Source organism: Dermochelys coriacea, chromosome 3, assembly GCF_009764565.3.
Source record: "Dermochelys coriacea isolate rDerCor1 chromosome 3, rDerCor1.pri.v4, whole genome shotgun sequence".
NCBI classification, from domain to species: Eukaryota; Metazoa; Chordata; order Testudines; family Dermochelyidae; genus Dermochelys; species Dermochelys coriacea.
Genome location: NC_050070.1, coordinates 149,375,995 through 149,398,092, shown reverse-complemented (window position 1 = coordinate 149,398,092; position 22,098 = coordinate 149,375,995). Strand labels below are relative to the sequence as shown.

The 22,098-nt window shown below is 39.9% G+C and overlaps 1 protein-coding gene across 5 annotated transcripts in view; it reads right to left on the bottom strand.

Moving 5' to 3' along the window:
* Positions 1–22,098, bottom strand: part of RASGRP3 (RAS guanyl releasing protein 3) — a 93,168-nt gene that overhangs the window by 22,797 nt on the left and 48,273 nt on the right. For all 5 annotated transcript variants that reach the window (XM_038397649.2, XM_043511542.1, XM_043511543.1 and 2 more), the window contains exons 5-9: positions 21,302–21,433; positions 19,990–20,137; positions 8,428–8,601; positions 7,834–7,950; positions 7,231–7,506 (exon numbers count right to left, since the gene is read on the bottom strand). In XM_038397649.2, the coding sequence (XP_038253577.1) occupies positions 7,231–7,506; positions 7,834–7,950; positions 8,428–8,601; positions 19,990–20,137; positions 21,302–21,433 (847 nt within the window). The remainder of the gene's footprint in view (positions 1–7,230; positions 7,507–7,833; positions 7,951–8,427; positions 8,602–19,989; positions 20,138–21,301; positions 21,434–22,098) is intronic.

Sequence of the window (22,098 nt, the reverse complement as noted above, 5' to 3'; positions counted from 1 at the left end):
GGAAAAAGAATCCAGTGTATTTATTTTACAAGTGTTTTATATAACATATTTCAGCCCACGAATCTCCTGAATCTATTTGCAATGAGCACTAGATACAGGCAGTTCAAAACTCAATCTGCTTTGATTGGATATGTAAGTCTCATGGTCCATTTTTGTTCCCTGACTGGATGAATATAAAACTCAGCCTCAAGTTGCTGGTGCAAATACTTGTCATTACAAATTCAAAATTCACCTTCTGCCCATATTCTATAGCGTAACGACAAAAAACTTCTGCCAGCAAACTTGTTTTCAAGGACAGACATCAATAGTCAAACCTGTCAGTTTTGTCTTACCATAAATTAGACGTTTAAGAAGAGGAAATCCGCTATTCTGGAGGATGAATGTGTTGACTGAGCCCATCCAGGCCCACAGAGGCAGCTCGCTCATTTGTGAAGAGCTTCGGTGCCATCTTACTCCCCCTCCCCCTATATAAAGTCTGGTAACTGCATCACAAACTCCATTCTTCTGCACTTAATACAAGCAGATCACATTATGCTCTCTGTTGGGAAGTCCAAGGACTTTTTTTTTTTGGAGGGGGTGGGGAAGGCAGTGGCAATCTTTCCCTTTTGTGTTCCTGCTTCCACTATCTTTTCCTCCTTTTCCTTCCTGGCAGGCTCAGACCCACAGAACTCAGCAGAGGAGAAGTTTAATAGGATCAGTGCTGCTAACTGCTCCAGTTCAGTGATGGTTACCACCAAAAGCAGGGTACTATACCATATCCACTGCTTTTGAGCAGCAACAACTTGGGAGGGTCCCTTACATCAGAAGCAGGAGTGCTATTGCTGCTGCTCTGCAGAGATAATGCCAAGTTGTAACAAAGGAAGAAGTCCCAGTGCTCAGATAACTCAAGAGAAACCCTGGAGACTGAGGACACTAGAGCATAAACCCTATCTCATGAGGTACACAACTAGATGCAAGCCAAAGGAGAAGCTCCTTCCTTCTGTGGATCAGCAGAATCTTCAAATCCAGTGTTTCATTCCCAACCAATCCAGTCACTTCAGCTCATGTCTCCAGTTCCTACTCTGCTAACTATGAATACCACAGGCACTCCCTGCTTATGTGGCCTTAGATCTCCATGTATCTGAATGAGCACCTTCTCCCTCAGCTCCATTCCCAGACCCTCCTGGATGGGTGTGGTCAACCCAATAGTCCTCCAGGCTAGTGGATTTGCTGTGCAAATGAGAAAAAGGGCACAAATACAGTAAAAATTGTTTGCTAAAAATGGAAACAAATGTTTGTGAATTACTTTAGCAGCTTTCACTCAGCTCTAACAATAATGATTTATCATACACAATGTCTTACCCACTCTAAACTATAAAGAAAGAAATCATCAACACTAATGGCTTGGAGTATGCAAGAGGCAGGAGACAACATTACGTTTCCTATGATCATGTCACTGTATTAGTAGATTCTGGAGTAATTCTGATAGGATTTAAAGTTATCTACCTTGCAAAATCAGGATTGTTTTGTTCAAAGATTTGAAGAGGTGCTGTTTACAGAATTATCTTTGACTCAAGATTTATGAGGAAAAAATATTCTGAAAAAGACTGGTGCAAGTAGCTTCATACAAACAAGTGATAGCTAAATTTCAAAATCTTCACCCAGAACTCAGCTTCATTTCGGGAGAACTTCAGCAGACACATTAACAACAACAGATACTTGATAAATTTTTCAGAAGGCCTAAGTCACTTAGGAGCCTCAGTCTCAATGAAAATGGGACTTAGGCTCTTGTGAAAATTTTTACCTATTCACATCTGAGAATAAATAGGGCACATTAGAGATATTTGGATTCACTTCATACATGCAACATATAGTAGGATCACACACTTCAGTGGAAGAGTCTTCCACTCATTCAGCTTCATTAATTTTACTGGTGCATTGCCTTCTGAGCCTTGCAAGCCCATATTGGTGGGTGAGTGGGAGTGTAGCATTTGCCCCAGAGACAATAAATGTATTATGATGTAACTGTTAGAGAGAGAGACAAGCTTTTGAGCTACACAGAACTCTTTTATATAACTGTTGTAATATGTTTTGTTCATGTAGTTATGTACCCAAGTACATGTACATCCAAATTCTCTGTTCATATAAAGAGGCAAAACTTCATTAAAGCCAATGATATTTAGTAGATCAGGTTGTGAATGACAGAGTTTGTAGTTTGAAATTTAAGGACCTTGTCCTGCGCCCTTTGAAGCCAAGAGAAGTTTTGCCATTTGGAGATAGGGTAAGAAGGGAGGGTGTATGTCTGGGGAGGGAGAGTGTACCAATATTGCAATTTTTATCATTGATATTTAATTATACCCATTTACACCAATAGAGATTTGGCCTTTAATAAGCAGATACGTTTAGTTTAATAAACTTAACATGTAAGTACAATGTAGGACTAAATATTGTCTAATCATAAAATCTTTTAGGGGTTGGGATTACTCAATTAATTCAAATACTAGTAAATAATTTAAGGATATACAATTACTGTGTAGTTCTCAATACATCATACAGTTACAGAATAGTTACAGAGCATTTCAGTGAAAGATAAGCAAAACTGCTGGGGAAAAATACCCTACTACTCCCTTTATAATGGAAAGTAGCTCTTAATTTTAAATTTAATTATCATTCTTGTTTTATTTATAAATCATTTTGAAAAATAAAGAGTCATAAATTAATTTTCTGTTTTGTAAAAGAAACTTCACCATGCAAGAGTTTGTGAGGATGACTGACTTTCCATTAGATTTTTAGGTATTTGTCACTTTGCACGCTAGACTAAAAATGATGGGGACTTTCCAGTTATTTGCATAGTCTCAGAACAGGTTAGTTAAGTAACTGTTAAAGCTAAAAATAGAGAGAAAACAAAAAGTTCTGGCATCAAATGTGGTTAATATGCAGTTATATGAAATATGTGGTAGATTAGCAAAGTATCTATGCATTATCTTCAGTCCTTTTAAGGAATTCAACAGCTGCCTACAGTCAGACGCTAATCCATGTTATAAGAGTAAAGGGAATGTGAAGTCACATCAATATTGGAGAGATTGTGCAGCAGGTATTATTATCCCAGCATTAAATTAAGCCTTCCCACGCTCCTTTCAAAATTATCTTTTCCCAATAATACTCTTGGGGGAGGGGGGAATGGCAGGGGGAGAACAGTATTATTCTTAGAGCTACTCTTCCTTAATGACAAGTTTCAGAATAGCAGCCGTGTTAGTCTGTATTTGCAAAAAGAAAAGGAGTACTTGTGGCACCTTAGAAACTAACAAATTTATTTGAACATAAGCTTTTGTGAGCTACAGCTCACTTCATTGGATGCATTCGGTGGAAAATACAGTGGGGAGATTTATATACACACACAGAGAACATGAAGAACCTTTCCCAGTTCTGCTGCTGCCTGACTACCTGCATCAGTTTTAAAGAAACTTTATACAGCTCACCTATGAATTTGGCCCACTCAGTCAACGGGAAACTAAGGGCATGTCTGCACTGCCCTGCAGTTCGGATTAAGGGATGTGTTGATATCAGTGTGCACCAAAGTCCCATGCTGTAACTTTCCTGTGTGGACACTGTGGGTGCAAACTTAAAAGTCCTTAGTTTGTACTAATGGAGTCCTGTTTGAAGAGGATTACATTAGTGAGAACTAGGGACCTTTAAGTTTGTCTGGAGTGTACAGTGCAGCACTTTGGTGCACTTTGCTATTCACCCCAAATAATCCAAACTGCAGGGCACTGTATACATGCCCTAAACTGGTATAGCTCAAATGTCGAGGAGTTAGAGGGGAAGGGAGCATAGCACAGACCAACAGTGTAAAACCCTGAAGTGAGATTAAGCCACCCCCCTCTTTTAATTTACACCTTGTTCTTGCCTCATATTTTAAGTCACGCCAAGGTTGATTTCCTTGCACGTTAGTAAGGGTGTATAAATACATCTAATTTACACATCACCTCTGAATTTAGCCTCTAGTGCTTCAAGCCGTTTCTCATTTTGTCACAGTCTCCTATACCACATTACTATGGGGAAAAATGTGACATGCACCAGTATAGCAATACTCACTTTTGTGACATTTTAGTTACCACACAGCTCTTTGATTTGTTTTCACCTTGTACAAGCAACTGACTTTCTAGCTCACAGTATGTTCGTTTTTATACTGAAACACATAAGGGCCAAGATTTTAAAAAGCGGGCTCCTAAATTCATATTTTAGGCACCTAAAATAAGTGGCCTGACCTTTAAAGTGCTGAACGCTCAGCAATTACCAGTGACATCAGTGAGAGCACTAGATCTCATATGGGTGTTCTAAATAGTTTTAGATTACATTGAGTTAGATTATTGGATTAGGACTAGATTATTGGGCTCAATACATGAGTAACAGGATGAAATCCTGTGTTATATAGGAGGTCAGTCTAGATCAGTGGTCCCCAACCTTTCTGTGGGAATAGCATATTTCTATTCCCAGAAGACCGAGGCGGGCGCTAGACACCCCGTCACCAAAATGCTGCCGAGAAGTGGCAGCCGCAAAAAGTGCCACCGCCGAAATGCTGCTGAGAGACGGCAACGCTTCTCGGCGCCATTTCAGCAGCACGGTGTCCTGCGGGCACACACAACTGCCCCGGCGGGCACCATTGCACCCATGGGCACCGCACTGGGGACTCCTGGACTAGATGATATAATGGTCTCTTCTGGTCTTAAATCTATGAAATTCAGCAAGTGCTGTACCGTGATATCACGTGTACCGTGATAGTTTCATGGGCTTCCTGTCCCTTATTCCTCCCCTCTCTGTCCAAAATGCATTAGATTTTTGCAGTGCTAAAATGGCTAACTTTTTGGGTGTTGTATCTCTAAGGACTCCTTGATGAAGTGGCCTCAAACTGGCAGAAACTCTACCACTGCCCCTGTACTGGTCTACCCGTTTTCAAGCTAATCTGACTACATACATGGATTTTAGAGGGGATGTAAAATTCATCTTTAAAGAGAAATTTGGGCTGCAGCCTTTATCTATGGAGCAAGTAGATGTCATCCCTTAATCATTAACATTAACATTGTGCAATCATCATCATCATCCAAACTACTCAAAAGAGTAAGAGACATGGATTGATCAATGAGAAACACCAGAGAAGGCAACGGCAAAGCCCCACACGATCACGTTCTCAGTGAGATACCCATTTAGTTTAGTTTTGAACTGTCTGGCCAGCAAGTATACATCCAATGATTACCCTGTCAAGTAACCGAAGGCCAGATTGTTGGCAGTTGAGAGCAGTGAGAATGCTTGGCACGTTAAAGACCTCCAATCCCTTATGGTATTGCAGTCATTTTACATGCAGGTATTCAAACCTGACTGGGGCAGTCATGTACCAAAAGTTTTGAAGAGAGTTAGTGGGAAAGTGGTGCCAGTACATAACGAACAGGTTGATTGGCTGATTCACAGTGAGATGCACAACACTGTACCCATTTACTGGCTCCATAAGGGAGCTAGCTTCTCTAGGCAAATTAAAGATTAGAAGGAAGTTGACATTAAACATGGAAAAGGCAGCAATAGATTGAATACAAAATTATCCTTCTGTTTAATGGAAATCAAGCACAACATTTAATAGTGAGGGAGGAAGAACACACTGGAAGAGCTTACGTTTTAACAGTGGTCAACTATATTTAGTATGCAATTCTTTCCAGATTTTGGCAGCAAATCTTAGCTTTTCTTTCCCCCGTGATCAAACTATTCTCATTGACTTATTGACTAGTATATTTCAGAAATATTTCAGCTATTGTATGACTTTGCTATTAGAGTAGAATAATAGATTCTTTTGTGAAAATTTTATCAGTTTATTTTAGTTATTTATATGGTGCCAATCTGAGTAGTATCTAGATGTTGAAAAAATATTCATAGTATGACTCCAAGAAGGGGTTACAACCCCTGACTTCACTAAAGCCAATGACAAAACTCCCAAAGGTTACAATGTGGCCAGAATTTCACCCAAAGAGTTTTAGGATACATTGAGCTATCTATTCTACTACAGTTTTAAAATCTGATGTGACACCACCAAGTTAAAGCTGTACACTCACTAAATGAAAAGCAGGTGAAGCCTCAAATAAATGTTAACCCATGACCAGAGTTTAGGGCTTTAACATTGCAGTATGTAATGCCACTCAATTACAAAGTCAACATAATGGGTCAACTTTAACCCTGGTGTAACTGAAGTCAGTGGAGTTATGATAGAGACACATCTGACCCAGTATCATAAAGAGGCAAGCACCCATCTCTTACTCAGTTATGTCTCCCAGTGGATGGTTTAAAAAAAGTAAAAGTAAAACGGGATCCAACTTTTTGAAGGTGATTAACAAATGAGGAAAAAGATTAAAAAACAAAACAAAAAGTACTAGAGGCAAAGGAATCATAAGAATACAAGTGCACAAAACTATGGGCCTGATTCTGCAAACTCCTGAGAGGTGTTAAGGCCCCTGAGGTCCCAGTGAAATCAGGATCAGGCCCTCTATGAACACAGACAACAGTAGTTCATGTAAATGTCAACAGGTAAATAGTACTTCAGCTACCACTTCACAGTATCTAGCTCTTGCCCTTCAGGCTCAGCTTCCTATTGCTTTGGTCTCTCTGTCTAAAGTCCCACTTCCTCATATTTAGGTTTGAAAGAATATGCAGACTTGAAAATGTAGAGCAGATTTGTGTGTGTATAAATAAACAAGAAAATTCCCCACCCCAATAAAACAAATGAAGATTAAATTAAAAAGGTATATTTTAACACAGAAGTTAGAGTGGAATCCCTGTGGACTATCTACATAGTCATATAGGGTTTTGTTTGTTTGTTTGTTTTACAACTCTGGTTTGGACACGGTGAAAAATGCCAATGTATGTTTAACAACTGTAAATGGTCAGAACCTCTTTTTACATCTCACCGTATGGAGATGTACATCTCATCTACAGAGTAGGAAGTCTATCAATTCAGATGTCTGTTCCAGCTTCTCGCTCCAACTAGCCAAGACTGTATATTGTCAAAGTCTTCTGTGACCTTATTCATATTTTACCTAGACTGGTTTCTGTTTTGTATATTTGTCCTATTTATCTTCACCTTTACAAAAAAAACCCCCAACATACTAAAGTGCAGCCCTGCAAATTCTTGCTCTCATGAATAGTCCTATTAACTTGAGTGCACCTATTGGACTGTGACAAGAGGTGAATCAGAACCGTCATGACACTTACTGTTAGCAGGTTAATTAAATCCATATTTGGCTCTAGATGATGGGTAGCAGTCTGCAGGGAAACCAGTTCATTCAAGGTAATGGATAGTTGCTGCATTTTCACTATGTTTACTTTGTTCTCATCTATCCAGTCTGGAAAGACGACATGAACGGCTATCAAGTCTTTCAAGTGAACTCCTAATATGGGGATTTTGAAGCCAACAGAATCAGCAAAAGTTTTGCGGTAGTTGCAGTAGTTTCCATTGGAGGAGACCAGTTCTGTCATCTCATTCCAGTCCTATAAACACCATAGAAGCAAGACTCTGTAAGACCACTGATTACATTTGTTTGATCTATTCTGAGTGCAGCTTAAGCAAGTCACATCAGGATGCTGAATACGTCCATCTTATCCCCACCACAGTCACCGAAAAACAAGTTCCCCACAATCAAATAGTTTTCCATCAAGAGCAATCTGACCAGTCTGCCTTTTAGGCTGCCCCAGTACAATGGTTCAAGTGTTCTGCTGCTGATATATCTCGTGATACCAATTACACACTACAGATATTACACAGTAAAGTCCAATATTTATATTTTGGATCCCTTCATATTAGAGACATTCTTGTACCTTTGTAACCTCAGAAGATAGATGAGAGTGAGTTTCTTTGAGACGAGAAATAGAGCTGTGGCTTAGGCCTCCCACAACTGCCATCAGCGTGTTAAAGTTCTGGAGATGAAGCAGCTTCTGCAGTGGAATTAAACATATCAGCAAAAAGACTGAGGGCCTTTATTGTAGGATACTGACTACTGCTGTACCCGTGCTAAAGCAGATAAACTTAGTTACTGCTAAAATGCAATGGAATTTCTACAGAAATGTAGATTGGATCATAGTACATCATAATGATCTAGTTTAGCACCTCTGATTTCCTGTTGAGCAGGACAACATAAAAACATTCAAATGACTAATTCCCAGAATGTCATCTTGAATACAAGAAGCCAAAAATGTGAACAGTAATGAGAAGTTACTATCAAATTTTCATATCTAGGAACATCTGTTTAACATTTTGATTTACAAATAGCTCAATGATTGAGCATCAGCTATGACTGAATAAGCATTCAGCAAGAAAGCACCTTGCCTGCATGTCTAGTTCATTAGTTTTCTGTAGCATCAGTTTCTATTATTTCATTCGAGCAGACAAAACCACTCAAAGGTTAGTCTTACCTCTGCAACATTGATAAACTTTGTGATTACTTCGGCCCTTTGCTGGGGCGTTGGCTTGCTAAGAACCATCAGCTGGACCCACTTAGAGATACCGTTAAATAATGCAATTGATCTCTCCAGGGTGGGGTTGTTCTCCAAGCAGCCATGAATCACATAGCTTTGGTAATCTGTAAACTAGCAAAGGAAAGATTTACAGTTAAGGATTGTATAGAGTCAAAATGATATTTAAGCCACTTTTCTTTTAAAAAGTCCCATTGGTTAGAAAGAGTACCAATTTTATGTTATTTCTTTAAGATGTGTTAATTTTTTTTAATGAGGAAATTATAAAACATTACTCTCCTCTCTCTTTATATATAATCAGAAATACAGTAACAGACATTGCGAACATGAATTTATCACCTTCAGGAAATCAAGACTACAAGGAATGGATCAGCAAGGAAAGCTACCTTGTGAGAACTGCCAAAAGCCAAGCTGAGTTGGACCTTGCAAAGGTCTATAGCCAGAAATAAAAAGAAAACAAGAAAAGAAGCTGTGGGATGGCTAAACACTGAGGATGGGGTGGATATTAAAGATAATCTATGCATGGTCCAACACCTAACCCAGTGGGTCTCAACCTTTCCAGACTACTGTACTCTTTTTAAGAGTCTGATTTGTCTTGAGTATCCCCAAGTTTCACCTCACTTAAAAACTACTTGCTTGCAAAATCAGACATAAAAATACAAAAGTGTCACAGCACACTATTACTGAAAAATTTCTTACTTTCTCATTTTTATCATATAGTATAAAATAAATCAATTGGAATATGAATATTGTATTTACATTTCAGATTATAGTATATAGAGCAGTATAAAGAAGTCAGTGTTGGTATGAAATTTTAGTTTGTACTGATTATGCTAGTGCTTTTTATGTAGCCTGTTGTAAAACTAAGCAAAATATCTAGATGAGTTGATGTATCCCCTGGAAGACCTCTGCATACCCCTGGTTGAGAACCACTGACCTAAACAAATATTTGCCTCAGTTTTTAATAAGGCTAATGAAGAGTTTAGGGGTCGTGGCAGGGTGGCTAATAGGAATGAGGATATGGAGGTAGAAATGATCAGAGCCATGATGGAATTCAAACGCAAAAAGCATAATGGGACTAAATTGTGGGGGCCCCAGATAATCTCTGTCCAAGACTAGTAAAGGAAATGGTATGTGAAATTGCAAGACGAATAGCAAGGATTTTTAATTAATCTGTACATTTGGGGGGGTCATAGCCTCTGACTGGAGAACTGCAAATATAGTTCCTATTTTTAAGAAAGAGAAAAAAGGGTGATCCAGGAAATTATAGGCCTGTTAGTTTGACCTCAATTGTATGCCAGGTCTTGGAACAAATTTTGAAAGAGGAAGTAGGTAGGTACATAGAGGTGAACAGTAATTAAGATACTTAATTACTTAGTTATTAAAATACAACATGATTTTGCAAAAGGTAGATCATGCCAGACCAATCTGATCTCCTTCTTGGAGAAGGTAACTGATTTTTTTGACAAAGGAAATGCAGTATATCTAATCTATCTGGATGTCAGTAAGGCATTAAATAATTTGCAATGTGGAACTGTGTCAGTTAAATTGGAGAAGATGAGTATTAATATGAGAATTGAAAGGTGGATAAGGAAGTGGTTAAAGGGGAGAGTACAACAGGTACTACTGAAAGGTGAACTGTCTGGCTGGAGTTCCTCAGGGATCGGTCTTGGGATCAATCTTATTTAACACTGTTATTAATGTTAATTTTTTAAGAACATTTTTGTTAATGACCTTGGCACAGAAGTGGGAGTGTGCTAATAAAATCTGCAGATGACACAAATCTGGGCGGTATTGCCAATACGGAGGAGAACAAGTATTATACAAAAAGATTTGGATGACCTTGTAAACTGGAATAAAATATGAAATTTAATAGTGCAAAGTGTAAGTTCATGCATTTAGAAACTAACAAGAATTTTTGCTATAAGCTGGGGATGTATCAGTTGGAAGTGACAGAGGAGGAGACAGACCTTGGTTGATCACAGGATCACTATGAGCTTCAAATGGGATGTGGTCATGAAAAAGGCTAATGCAGTCCAAGGATGCATCAGGCGAGGTATTTCCAGTAGAGACAGGGAAGTGTTAGTACCATTATACAGAGCACGGGTGAGACCTCATCTGGAATACTGTGTGCAGTTCTGGTGTCCCATGTTTAAGAAAGATGAATTCAAACTGCAACAGGGGCAGAGAAGGGTTGTTAGGATGATCCAAGAAATGGAAACCCTACCTTAAATAACTTGGCTTCTTTAGCCTAACCAAACCAAGGTTGAGGGGAGATATGATTGTTCTCTATAAATACATAGATAAATACCAGGGAGGGAGAGCAGTTATTTAAGTTAAGCGCCAGTGTGGACACAAGAACAAATGGATATAAATGGGCCATCAATAAGTTTAGGCTTGAAATTAGGTGAAGGGTTCGAACCATCAGAGGAATGAAGTTATGGAACAGCCTTCCAAAGGTAGCAGTGGGGGGCAAAAAACCTAAATGGCTTCAAGACTGAGCTTGATAAGTTTTTGGACAGGATGATATGATAAGACTACCTACAATGGCATGTAGCTGATCTATGACTCCTAACAGCAAATATCTCTAATTGCTGATGATGGGACACTAGATGGGGAGGGTTCTACGTTACTACAGAGAATTCTTTTCCAGGTGTTTGGCTGGGGGTCTTACCCATGTGCTGAGGGTCTAATTGATCATCATTTTGGGGGTTGGGAAACAATTTTCCCCCAGATCTGATTGGCAGAGACCCTGGGGGTTTTTCACCTTGCTCTGCAGCATAGCTTATGGGTCACTTGCAGGTTTAAACTACTGTAAATGGGGGATTCTATGTAACTTGAAAACTTTAAACCATAATTTGAGGACTTCAGTAACTCAGACAGAGATTAGGGGTCTATTACAGGACTAGGTGGGTGAGGTTCTGTGGCCTGCACTATTGAGGAGATCAGACTAGATTATTATGATGGTTCCTTCTGACCTTAAAGTCTCTGAGTCTTTGTCTTTCCCCACAATTAATCCCCTTCAGTTCATTATATTTTTCTTTTAAATTTTTGCTGAGTAGATAACATTCTGCCATCAAATATATATTAAAGAAATGTTCTCTTATCATGCTACACTTATGAGGGCATGAATACAACAATTTCCTTTCCCTAGAGTGAATTCCTCTCCAGCACGCTGATAGATGGCATTGTTGACATAAAGAGTGAAATCCCAGGTCCATGGCTATCAATGGGAGTTTTGACATTGACTTCACGGGAGAAAGAATTTCACTCAAAGAAATTAGACACAGCACCTATATCTTTCCCAATTTTTTATTTTTATCACATTTATTTCAATAAGAACTTTCTGAACAGGATAGGGTATGTCTACACTTGGTGCTTGGGCTGTATTTCATAGCTCAAGGAGACACATTCATGCTTGCTCTGATTGCACTAGCACACTAAAAATACAGGTTTCAGAGTAGCAACTATGTTAGTCTGTATTCGCAAAAAGAAAAGGAGTACTTGTGGCACACAAGTACTCCTTTTCTTTTTACTAAAAACACAGTGTAGCTGTGGCAGTGCAAGTTGTGGGATGGACTAGTTGCCCTGAGTATGTGCGTAGGGTCTCTGACAAGCATGTACTCAGAACAGCTAACCGCCTCCCTTCCCCCCTGCAGTGCCGCTAGCGTTACTGCAGTTACCTTCTGTTTTTAGTGCCCAAGGTTGAGCTGAGCTAGTGTGCGTATGTCTCCTTGAGCTGGGAATCCAAGTGTACACATATCCTTAGTCTGAGTTCTTCCAGGGCTTGCTCTCTTTGATGATAGTCAATCCTTTAATCACAGGTTTCAGAGTAGCAGCCGTGTTAGTCTGTATTCGCAAAAAGAAAAGGAGTACCGGTGGCACCTTAGAGACTAACAAATTTATTAGAGCATAAGCTTTCGTGAGCTACAGCTCACTTCATCGGATGCATTTGGTGGAAAAAACAGAGGAGAGATTTATATACACACACACAGAGAACATGAAACAATGGGTTTATCATACACACTGTAAGGAGAGTGATCACTTAAGATAAGCCATCACCAGCAGCAGGGGGGGGAAAGGAGGAAAACCTTTCATGGTGACAAGCAAGGTAGGCTAATTCCAGCAGTTAACAAGAATATCAGAGGAACAGTGGGGGGTGGGGTGGGAGGGAGAAATACCATGGGGAAATAGTTTTACTTTGTGTAATGACTCATCCATTCCCAGTCTCTATTCAAGCCTAAGTTAATTGTATCCAGTTTGCAAATTAATTCCAATTCAGCAGTCTCTCGTTGGAGTCTGTTTTTGAAGCTTTTTTGTTGAAGTATAGCCACTCTAAGATCTGTGATCGAGTGACCAGAGAGATTGAAGTGTTCTCCAACTGGTTTTTGAATGTTAGAATTCTTGACGTCTGATTTATGTCCATTCATTCTTTTACGTAGAGACTGTCCAGTTTGGCCAATGTACATGGCAGAGGGGCATTGCTGGCACATGATGGCATATATCACATTGGTAGATGCGCAGGTGAACGAGCCTCTGATAGTGTGGCTGATGTGATTAGGCCCTATGATGGTATCCCCTGAATAGATATGTGGACAGAGTTGGCAATGGGCTTTGTTGCAAGGATAGGTTCCTGGGTTAGTGGTTCTGTTGTGTGGTGTGTGGTTGCTGGTGAGTATTTGCTTCAGATTGCGGGGCTGTCTGTAAGCAAGGACTGGTCTGTCTCCCAAGATCTGTGAGAGTGATGGCTCGTCCTTCAGGATAGGTTGTAGATCCTTGATGATGCGTTGGAGAGGTTTTAGTTGGGGGCTGAAGGTGATGGCTAGTGGCGTTCTGTTGTTTTCTTTGTTGGGCCTGTCCTGTAGTAGGTGACTTCTGGGTACTCTTCTGGCTCTGTGAATCTGTTTCTTCACTTCAGCAGGTGGGTATTGTAGTTGTAGGAATGCATGATAGAGATCTTGTAGGTGTTTGTCTCTGTCTGAGGGGTTGGAGCAAATGCGGTTATATCGTAGCGCTTGGCTGTAGACAATGGATCGAGTGGTATGATCTGGATGAAAGCTAGAGGCATGTAGGTAGGAATAGCGGTCAGTAGGTTTCTGATATAGGGTGGTGGTTATGTGACCATCGCTTATTAGCACCGTAGTGTCCAGGAAGTGGATCTCTTGTGTGGACTGGTCCAGGCTGAGGTTGATGGTGGGATGGAAATTGTTGAAATCATGGTGGAATTCCTCAAGAGCTTCTTTTCCATGGGTCCAGATGATGAAGATGTCATCAATGTAGCGCAAGTAGAGTAGGGGCATTAGGGACGAGAGCTGAGGAAGCGTTGTTCTAAGTCAGCCATAAAAATGTTGGCATACTGTGGGGCCATGTGGGTACCCATCGCAGTGCCGCTGATTTGAAGGTATACATTGTCACCAAATGTGAAATAGTTATGGGTCAGGACAAAGTCACAAAGTTCAGCCACCAGGTTAGCCGTGACAGTATCGGGGATACTGTTCCTGACGGCTCGTAGTCCATCTTTGTGTGGAATGTTGGTGTAGAGGGCTTCTACATCCATAGTGGCTAGGATGGTGTTTTTAGGAAGATCACCAATGGACTGTAGTTTCCTCAGGAAATCGGTGGTGTCTCGAAGATAGCTGGGAGTGCTGGTAACGAAGGGCCTGAGGAGGGAGTCTACATAGCCAGACAATCCTGCTGTCAGGGTGCCAATGCCTGAGATGATGGGGCGTCCAGGATTTCCAGGTTTATGGATCTTGGGTAGCAGATAGAATACCCCAGGTCGGGGCTCCAGGGGTGTGTCTGTGCGGATTTGTTCTTGTGCTTTTTCAGGGAGTTTCTTGAGCAAATGCTGTAGTTTCTTTTGGTAACTCTCAGTGGGATCAGAGGGTAATGGCTTGTAGAAAGTGGTGTTGGAGAGCTGCCTAGTAGCCTCTTGTTCATACTCCGACCTATTCATGATGACGACAGCACCTCCTTTGTCAGCCTTTTTGATTATGATGTCAGAGTTGTTTCTGAGGCTGTGGATGGCACTGTGTTCTGCATGGCTGAGGTTATGGGGTAAGCGATGCTGCTTTTCCACAATTTCAGCTCGTGCACGTCGGCAGAAGCAGTCTATGTAGAAATCCAGGCTGCTGTTTCGACCTTCAGTAGGAGTCCACCCAGAATCCTTCTTTTTGTAGTGTTGGCAGGAAGGTCTCTGTGGGTTAATATGTTGGTCAGAGGTGTGTTGGAAATATTCCTTGAGTCTGAGACGTCGAAAATAGGATTCTAGGTCACCACAGAACTGTATCATGTTCGTGGGGGTGGAGGGGCAAAAGGAGAGGCCCCGAGATAGGACAGATTCTTCTGCTGGGCTAAGAGTATAGTTGGATAGATTAACAATATTGCTGGGTGGGTTACGGGAACCATTGTTGTGGCCCTTTGTGGCATATAGTAGTTTAGATAGCTTAGTGTCCTTTTTCTTTTGTAGAGAAGCAAAGTGTGTTTTGTAAATGGCTTGTCTAGTTTTTGTAAAGTCCAGCCACGAGGAAGTTTGTGTGGAAGGTTGGTTCTTTATGAGAGTATCCAGTTTTGAGAGCTCATTCTTAATCTTTCCCTGTTTGCTGTAGAGGATGTTGATCAGGTGGTTCCGCAGTTTCTTTGAGAGTGTGTGGCACAATCCTTTAATGTTCATAGATACTACTTTACAGAAGAGCTACTGTTAATAAGTGTTTTACTTACCTGAATTTTTGGAAGTTCCGTCCCCCGCCCACAATTGTCCCATAAAAATGGGTCTCTGGCAGATGATGGCCTTACTGTAATTTAAGTACAATATTCCTCAGGATACCAGGCCAGAATGCCTTTTTGTCAGGCTAGTGATAAGGAATTGCTTAGGCCATCAGATGGCCTCCTAGTACACCCATGTATAGCAGACACTTCAGTGCTGAAGTATCCAGTATCTTACAGATGCTGCTCAGAAGCTTTCAAATCTTTTCTTTGACAATCTCCAGTCTCCTTTTCCTCCCCTTATCTGTATTTTTATGCCTTTATTCCACTGTGAACCCTCCAAAATAAAGAAGTAGTTTAACTTTCCTGGACAGATTGAGAATTATAACAAATTCAATGGAGTTATATATGTTGCCCGCACATAAAAGCTATCTGCTTCTCTGTGACAACTCTCTGAGTGCTCCTCTGAGAGTCAGATAGGAGGCCTTGTGCAGAGCCCAGTGGACTAAGTTTATCTATCAACCTCCATCTTCACAAGGCTGCCCTTCCACCCACCCCATAGTCCCTTTTAATTGTCAGTGTGCTGCCACCCTTATTACTTACTAGTAACCAATCTAACCTTTATTTAAAAATTAACACCTCACAGTTAACACCCTCTTTAACTTCTGTATCACACCAGAAAGAAAATGTAAGTTTAATTGACTTCAGTCCTGAATCCTAAAAAGCCTAACTGGTTATGGAGGCGTATCAGAGCTAGTAAATTCAAACAGAGGCATTAGCTATTAGTGTAACTGTCTGATTTCAAATATCAACCACCAACATAGCCACCATTCCTGCAGGTCTGAAGATTCCCTGTTCTGGGAATACCACAAAACTTTCATATATATATATATATATATATGTATATATATATATATTGAAAAAGCCATCCCCCTGTTCTTTGGCATTGCCATCTGCCAGAAAGCCTTTCCTCTTCCTCCATGTTTTCACTGGGCCCAGCATTATACAGTTCATCATCATTTATTCTCCAGCTCAAATTCCTCCCCATTCTTTCGCATGCAGAATAATGTAAAGTTTACTTTGAATTAATTTAATGATTTAAAAGAGAAACCCTAATTATACCTGTTTCTTTTCCTCATTTTGTTTCCCTCTCTTGAAGAATCAAGGAACAAAGATTTTGGACAAAGATTTCTTTCATTTCCCTGATTTTCCTCATGACAGCATCTTTCTGCTGAAAATAATGGAATCTGGAAACCATACTCTGGGATAGTTTCTGTTTACTACTAGAAGAGCTACAGTCATGATAGCTTTGTCTGTGGACACTTCACTAGTTGAATCCAGGTTTAACAGATTTTTAATTAGTGTTGGTACATACAAAACTGGGTTACCCTTTCTGACGTTCTTGAACACCTTTAATTCTAATATTGTTCCTCTGGTCTCTGTTTTAATAGTCATCCAATTTTGTCTGAAGAGTCTCCTCCTTTTGTTCCAGATGTATGACTCTGATCAAGAAAGGTAATTAGGTTTGAATTTTCCTCAGTTCCCACTTCTACTGAGGTCATTCTCCTCCAACCGTCAACTCCAAGGAGATCTTTTACATCTGGCTTTGTAGCAGGCATTACTACCTTTCAGCACAAGACCTCCCTAGTGCCATCTTGCCTAGCTCCTTGGGAACAATATCATCTTACTGTAGGATTTAATCAGTTTTTGCAATTTAGTAAAATACTACATTTTAGCAAGATCTGCAGAGTGAGCTGATAAGAGACCAGTACAACAGCTGCTCTTTCAATGTAACCCACTTATGCTTACATTACTAGTTTAAGCATTTGGGATCCAAGATTTTGTTTTGTGTGGTGGAGGGATTAGAGCAAATGTAGGGATCAAATTTAGGGCCTACCAACCCCAAGAGTTTCCCTATAAGAGTACAATGCTGGAAAGTTATCCATAAACATTGCAGTCCATAAATCAAGAACTAAAAGAGAAGGAAAATTGCAATATGTTTTAAGAACTAAAGTCTTAACAATGGCCCCTTTCTTCACCTCTCTATGCATCATGGAGCAAAAATCAAATCACCCGATGGATGAGCACATTTATGAATCACAAATCACCATAATAGCTGGATACCTTTTATCTTGTTTATATCAAGATAATGAACAGTTGTCCCCAAAATAGGGAGCGCTGACTCTTTTTCTTCTCTTCTCAGCAATTGAGAACTTGGGTGGTGGTGGAGAGAAGCCACTCCCTTCAGCACATAAATTCTGAGGTTTCTCTGAATTCAGAGGTTGGAGAGTAAGGAGAACTACAAATGCTGGGGGAAACACTGAAACCGGCAAAATTGAAATCAGCTAGTAACTATGTGTAAGGATGAGCATCAGAATGGAATTATTTCCATAATGCAATAGCTAAGGCAGAAGCCTATTGACAATGCAAAGAAAAGGGAGTTGAGAGGATAGGAGGATCTCCTGGGAATCAGGGAGAACAAATGAAGCCAGGAGAATGAAAGAATAGTGTTTCAGAAGGTGAGGAGGTTGGGAATGGGGGGTCAGATGAGCTCCAGGCTCCATCTGAAACAAAGCCTTTGAGGGTTGGTGATCACTAGTTAACTATTTCCCCAAGAAACAAAAGGCTCTGATTTGTTATTTTAAGTTTGGTCAAAACAAATCCTTGCTCATGGTTGTAGCCCTCACTCAGAATTACTGCAGAGGATTAATTTTTTATGGTAAAAGTTATAACTCATGAAAATATAATGGAAGTATTGATCCAACCTTTGCTACAGTATTATTAATGATGGGATGTGATACTAGAATCACGCAAGTGTAGGACCAAGAAAGAACCTCAAGAGGTCATATAGTCCCCACTCCTACAGTAAGGCAGAATTAAGTACTCCTAGACCATCCCTGACTGGATGTTAGTCTAACCAGTTCTTATAAATCTTCTTGGATGGCAATTTCACAACCTCCCTTGCTGCAAACTAGGCTGATTGCTTGTTCTCCATGTCTACTGAGGGTAGAACAAGAAGTAATCATCATCCTCTGCATAATATTTTACGTATTTGAAGAATTTATGTCCCCCTGCAGCCATCTCTTCTCTGAACAGTGTGGGAGTGGTAAATAATTAAGGTCACTGATTCAGAGCAATCTGGATCACTTGGCAAACTGGGTGCAAGCAAACAATATGCTTTTTAATATGACTAAATGTAAACGTATATGTCTAGGAACAAAGAATGTAGGCCATACTTACGGATGTGGAATTCTATCCTGGGAAGCAGTGACTCTGAAAATGATTTGGGGGTCATGGTGTATTAGGGTTGCCAACCCTCCAGGATTATCCTGGAGTCTCCAGGAATTAAAGATCAATCTTTAATTAAAGATTATGTCATGTGATGAAATCTCCCGGAATTCGTCCAACCAAATTTGGCAACCCTATGGTAGATAAATCAGATGAACATGAGCTCCCAGTGTGACTCTGGCCAAAAGAGCCAATGCGATTCTGGGATGCATAAAGAGTGGAATCTTAAGTAGAAGTAGAGAGGTTATTTTTACCTGTGTATTTGGCACTGGTACTACCACTGCTAGAATACTGTATCCAGTTCTGGTACCCACAATTCAAGAAGTATGTTGATAAAAAGGAGAGGGTTCAGAGAAACACCATGAGAATGATTAAAGGATTAGAAAACATGCCTTGCAGAGATAAACTAAATATATTGAGAATTTCAAGTCTAACAAAGAAGGTTAAGGAGTGACTTAATAACAGTCTATAAGTATCTATATGGAGAACAAATATTTAATAATGGGCTCATCAGTCTAGCAGAGAAAGGATAACAACATGATCCAATTGCTGGAAGTTGAAGCCAGAAAAGTTCAGACTGGAAACAAGCATAAATTTTTAAGGGTAAATAGTTCCTGTGGTTAATTACTCTTCCCCAGGGTTGTGGTAGATTCTCCATAACACAAAATTTTTTAATCCAGATTGGATGTTTCTCTAAAAGCTATGCTCTAGAAATGATTTTGGGGAACTTCTACAGCCTGTATTATATAGGAGGTCAGGCTAGATGATCACAATGGCCAATACTTTCAACCTTTCCTTAAGGGCATGTTTTCTAAACTTCTTACTTTTGTTGCCCTCCACTGGGCTCTCTCCAATTTGTTCACATCTTTCTGAAAGTGTGGTGTCCCAAACCAGATTCAATACTCCAGCTGAGGCCTTACACCATTGCCAAAAAGAGTGGAATGATTACCTCCTGCGTTTTACATATGACACTCCTGTTAATACATCCTAGAATGGACATTTTCCTTTTTCGCAACAACATGATATGGCTGGTTCAGTTTCCATTTGTGATCCACTTTAACCCCCAGATCCTTTTCTGCAGTACTGCTGCCTAGCCAGTTATTTCCCATTTTGTATTTCATAATTGCAGTACTTGGCACTTGTTTTTATTGAATTTCATCATATTGATTTCAGACCAGTTGTCCAATCAAGGTCATTTTGAATTCTAATCCTGCCAAAGTGTTTGCAGTCCCTCCCATTTTAGTGTCACCAGCAAACTTTATAAACTTTATATTTTTCACTTCATCATCCATGTTGTTAATGAAAATATTGAACAGTACTGGACACAGGACAGAACCCTGCGGGACCCCACTTGATTCATCCTCTCAGGTGTTATAAATATTTGCTACAATTAAATGGGGTACAACATAAAAGTGTTATAAATGTTAAAGCTAGCAAACTCTCTCAGTTTAAGCATATAGCTCTGGTCAGATTATAACTGAGTGAAACAAGAAGTCGTAGGCTTCTTACAGCAATCCTTCTAAAAGATTTATGCTCCAGAAAAGTAAGGTGTTCAGCTAATTCAATGGGTTCCAGGTGGTCAAACAGCAGGCAGGCTTTTCCCTTCTTGGAAGTTTTTTTCCTCTGCGTGACTCTTCTCATCCAGTCATAGGAGGGACTGCAACAGAAAAGAGGTACAATCAGCAAATCCTGTCCATGCAAAAAACTCATGTGAACTGTAATCTGGGCATACAGAATAAAGTTAACCAAGAAACTGATCAAGAGTTCCCTGAACTATGACATCCAGCATATTGTGAACACTCAGAATAGAAAGATCTCTTCTAGTTTGCAATAGATTATATTAATTTAATAGGTACTGTCTGAACTGATGTACAGCAGTAGAGCTATATATCTGGCACTCAAGAACAATTCTTTATTCCATGTTACACTGTATCACCTAATTCAATAGGACCTAATGGCTACATTTCATCTAAGATCAAATTCAGACCAAAAATTGGATAATGTCAAATGTGTGGAGTGTTTTTGTTTTGTTTATATCTGGAAGACTACAAGCCCTGAAAAATGGAAAAAAAAGAAGAAAGGGCATCTGTGAACTACATATGACAGCTAGGAGAGTACTTTGCTCTGTTGACATACAACTGAGCTTCACATATACTCACTTTACTGAACTTTTGTTTGTTTTGTTGTTCCTCCACAGGCCCATCCTTTACATTTGGCTGCTGTAGAGATGCACCATTGAAATGCTATTATTTTATTCTAGTATGATGTAGACATTTAGGAACCCCTTTTCAAAAACAAAGCACTAGGACTAAGCCTCCTAACTTTTGGATGTCCATGGGAGTTAGGTAGCTAAATCCTCGAACTAGTGAGGAACTGGAATTTCTATTTTGTGGGAAATGCCAAGATTTTAACTTTGTTTTTGTTCCAAATTAGAATGAAATCTCAAATGTAAAATTTCTTGCAAAAGAAACATAGTATTCTTTACATATCTGGCATGAGCTTTGCAACATATAGAACCAGGAACAGTGTATATTCATATTTATATAAAAATACAGCAATTCTTCTTCACTACAATTCAATATATCTGACACTTGCCAGTCTATATTATTCCAAATGGTATTTGGTGTCTTAGAACTTTATTTCAGTTTTGGAGAGATCATCATCTTTTTGAGAATTACTTCCTAGTGCTCACTATACCATCCCTTTAAACCAAAATGGGATCTTCAATATCACATAGTGCATTCTGTACAGAGTAAGGGCTCTGGTGTTACAAAATATGGAAAGAAAGGTGCCTGTGGAACCTGACAAATGATATTCTTACATGCTGGAGATGTCAATAAGGTGGACGTGTTCCTCATAACCAAGCTGGCTGGCTACTTCCCGGAACTCCTCAGTCAGACGAATCAAACCAAGATCCAAGTTAAATTCTGCTGGAAATTCCAAAATCCAGTACCTGAAATTATGGGAGAAAGGTTATCCAAAGATCCAGACATAACATTCTATGGCTGCATAGATGCATGCCATGATTACTCAGCCACCATTCACACGGCACTCAGAAGAGATCATTGGAGATCCAAAGTCAGAAATGTGGTAAACAGCAGTCCCACCACTAGTTCTTCCAGTAACTGAACCAATATGCTTGACAAATTCTGACAAGCTTCATCCAACAGAGGACAATGATACATATGCAAAAGCCTCTTATTGCCTACTTTTCCCAAGTTTGCACATTCCCTTCAGTGGAACACGGTGGGATTCTTCTGAGGTGCATTTTAATGGGAGTTAGGCACCTAAGTGACATTTGCACCTTTCAAAATATACTCTACATTTAGGTGTAAAGCCATGCCTATATGATTGATACTGAAAAAGCTTTCCCAAAGTGTGAATTTAGACGGATATAGTTATGCCAGTATAATACTCCATGAGGACACTTTTGTTCCAGTATAAGTGGGGTTTTTTTGGCTTTAGCTTAATGCCTTCCCAAGCAACATAAGCTACATCGAAAAAAGCTCCTCATACTGGAGCACAAGCATCCGCATTGGGATGGGCTACGGGAGGGTGGTGTTAACCAGCATAGCTCTATCTGTTTAAATTCACACATTACCTTGTACTGAAAAAAGA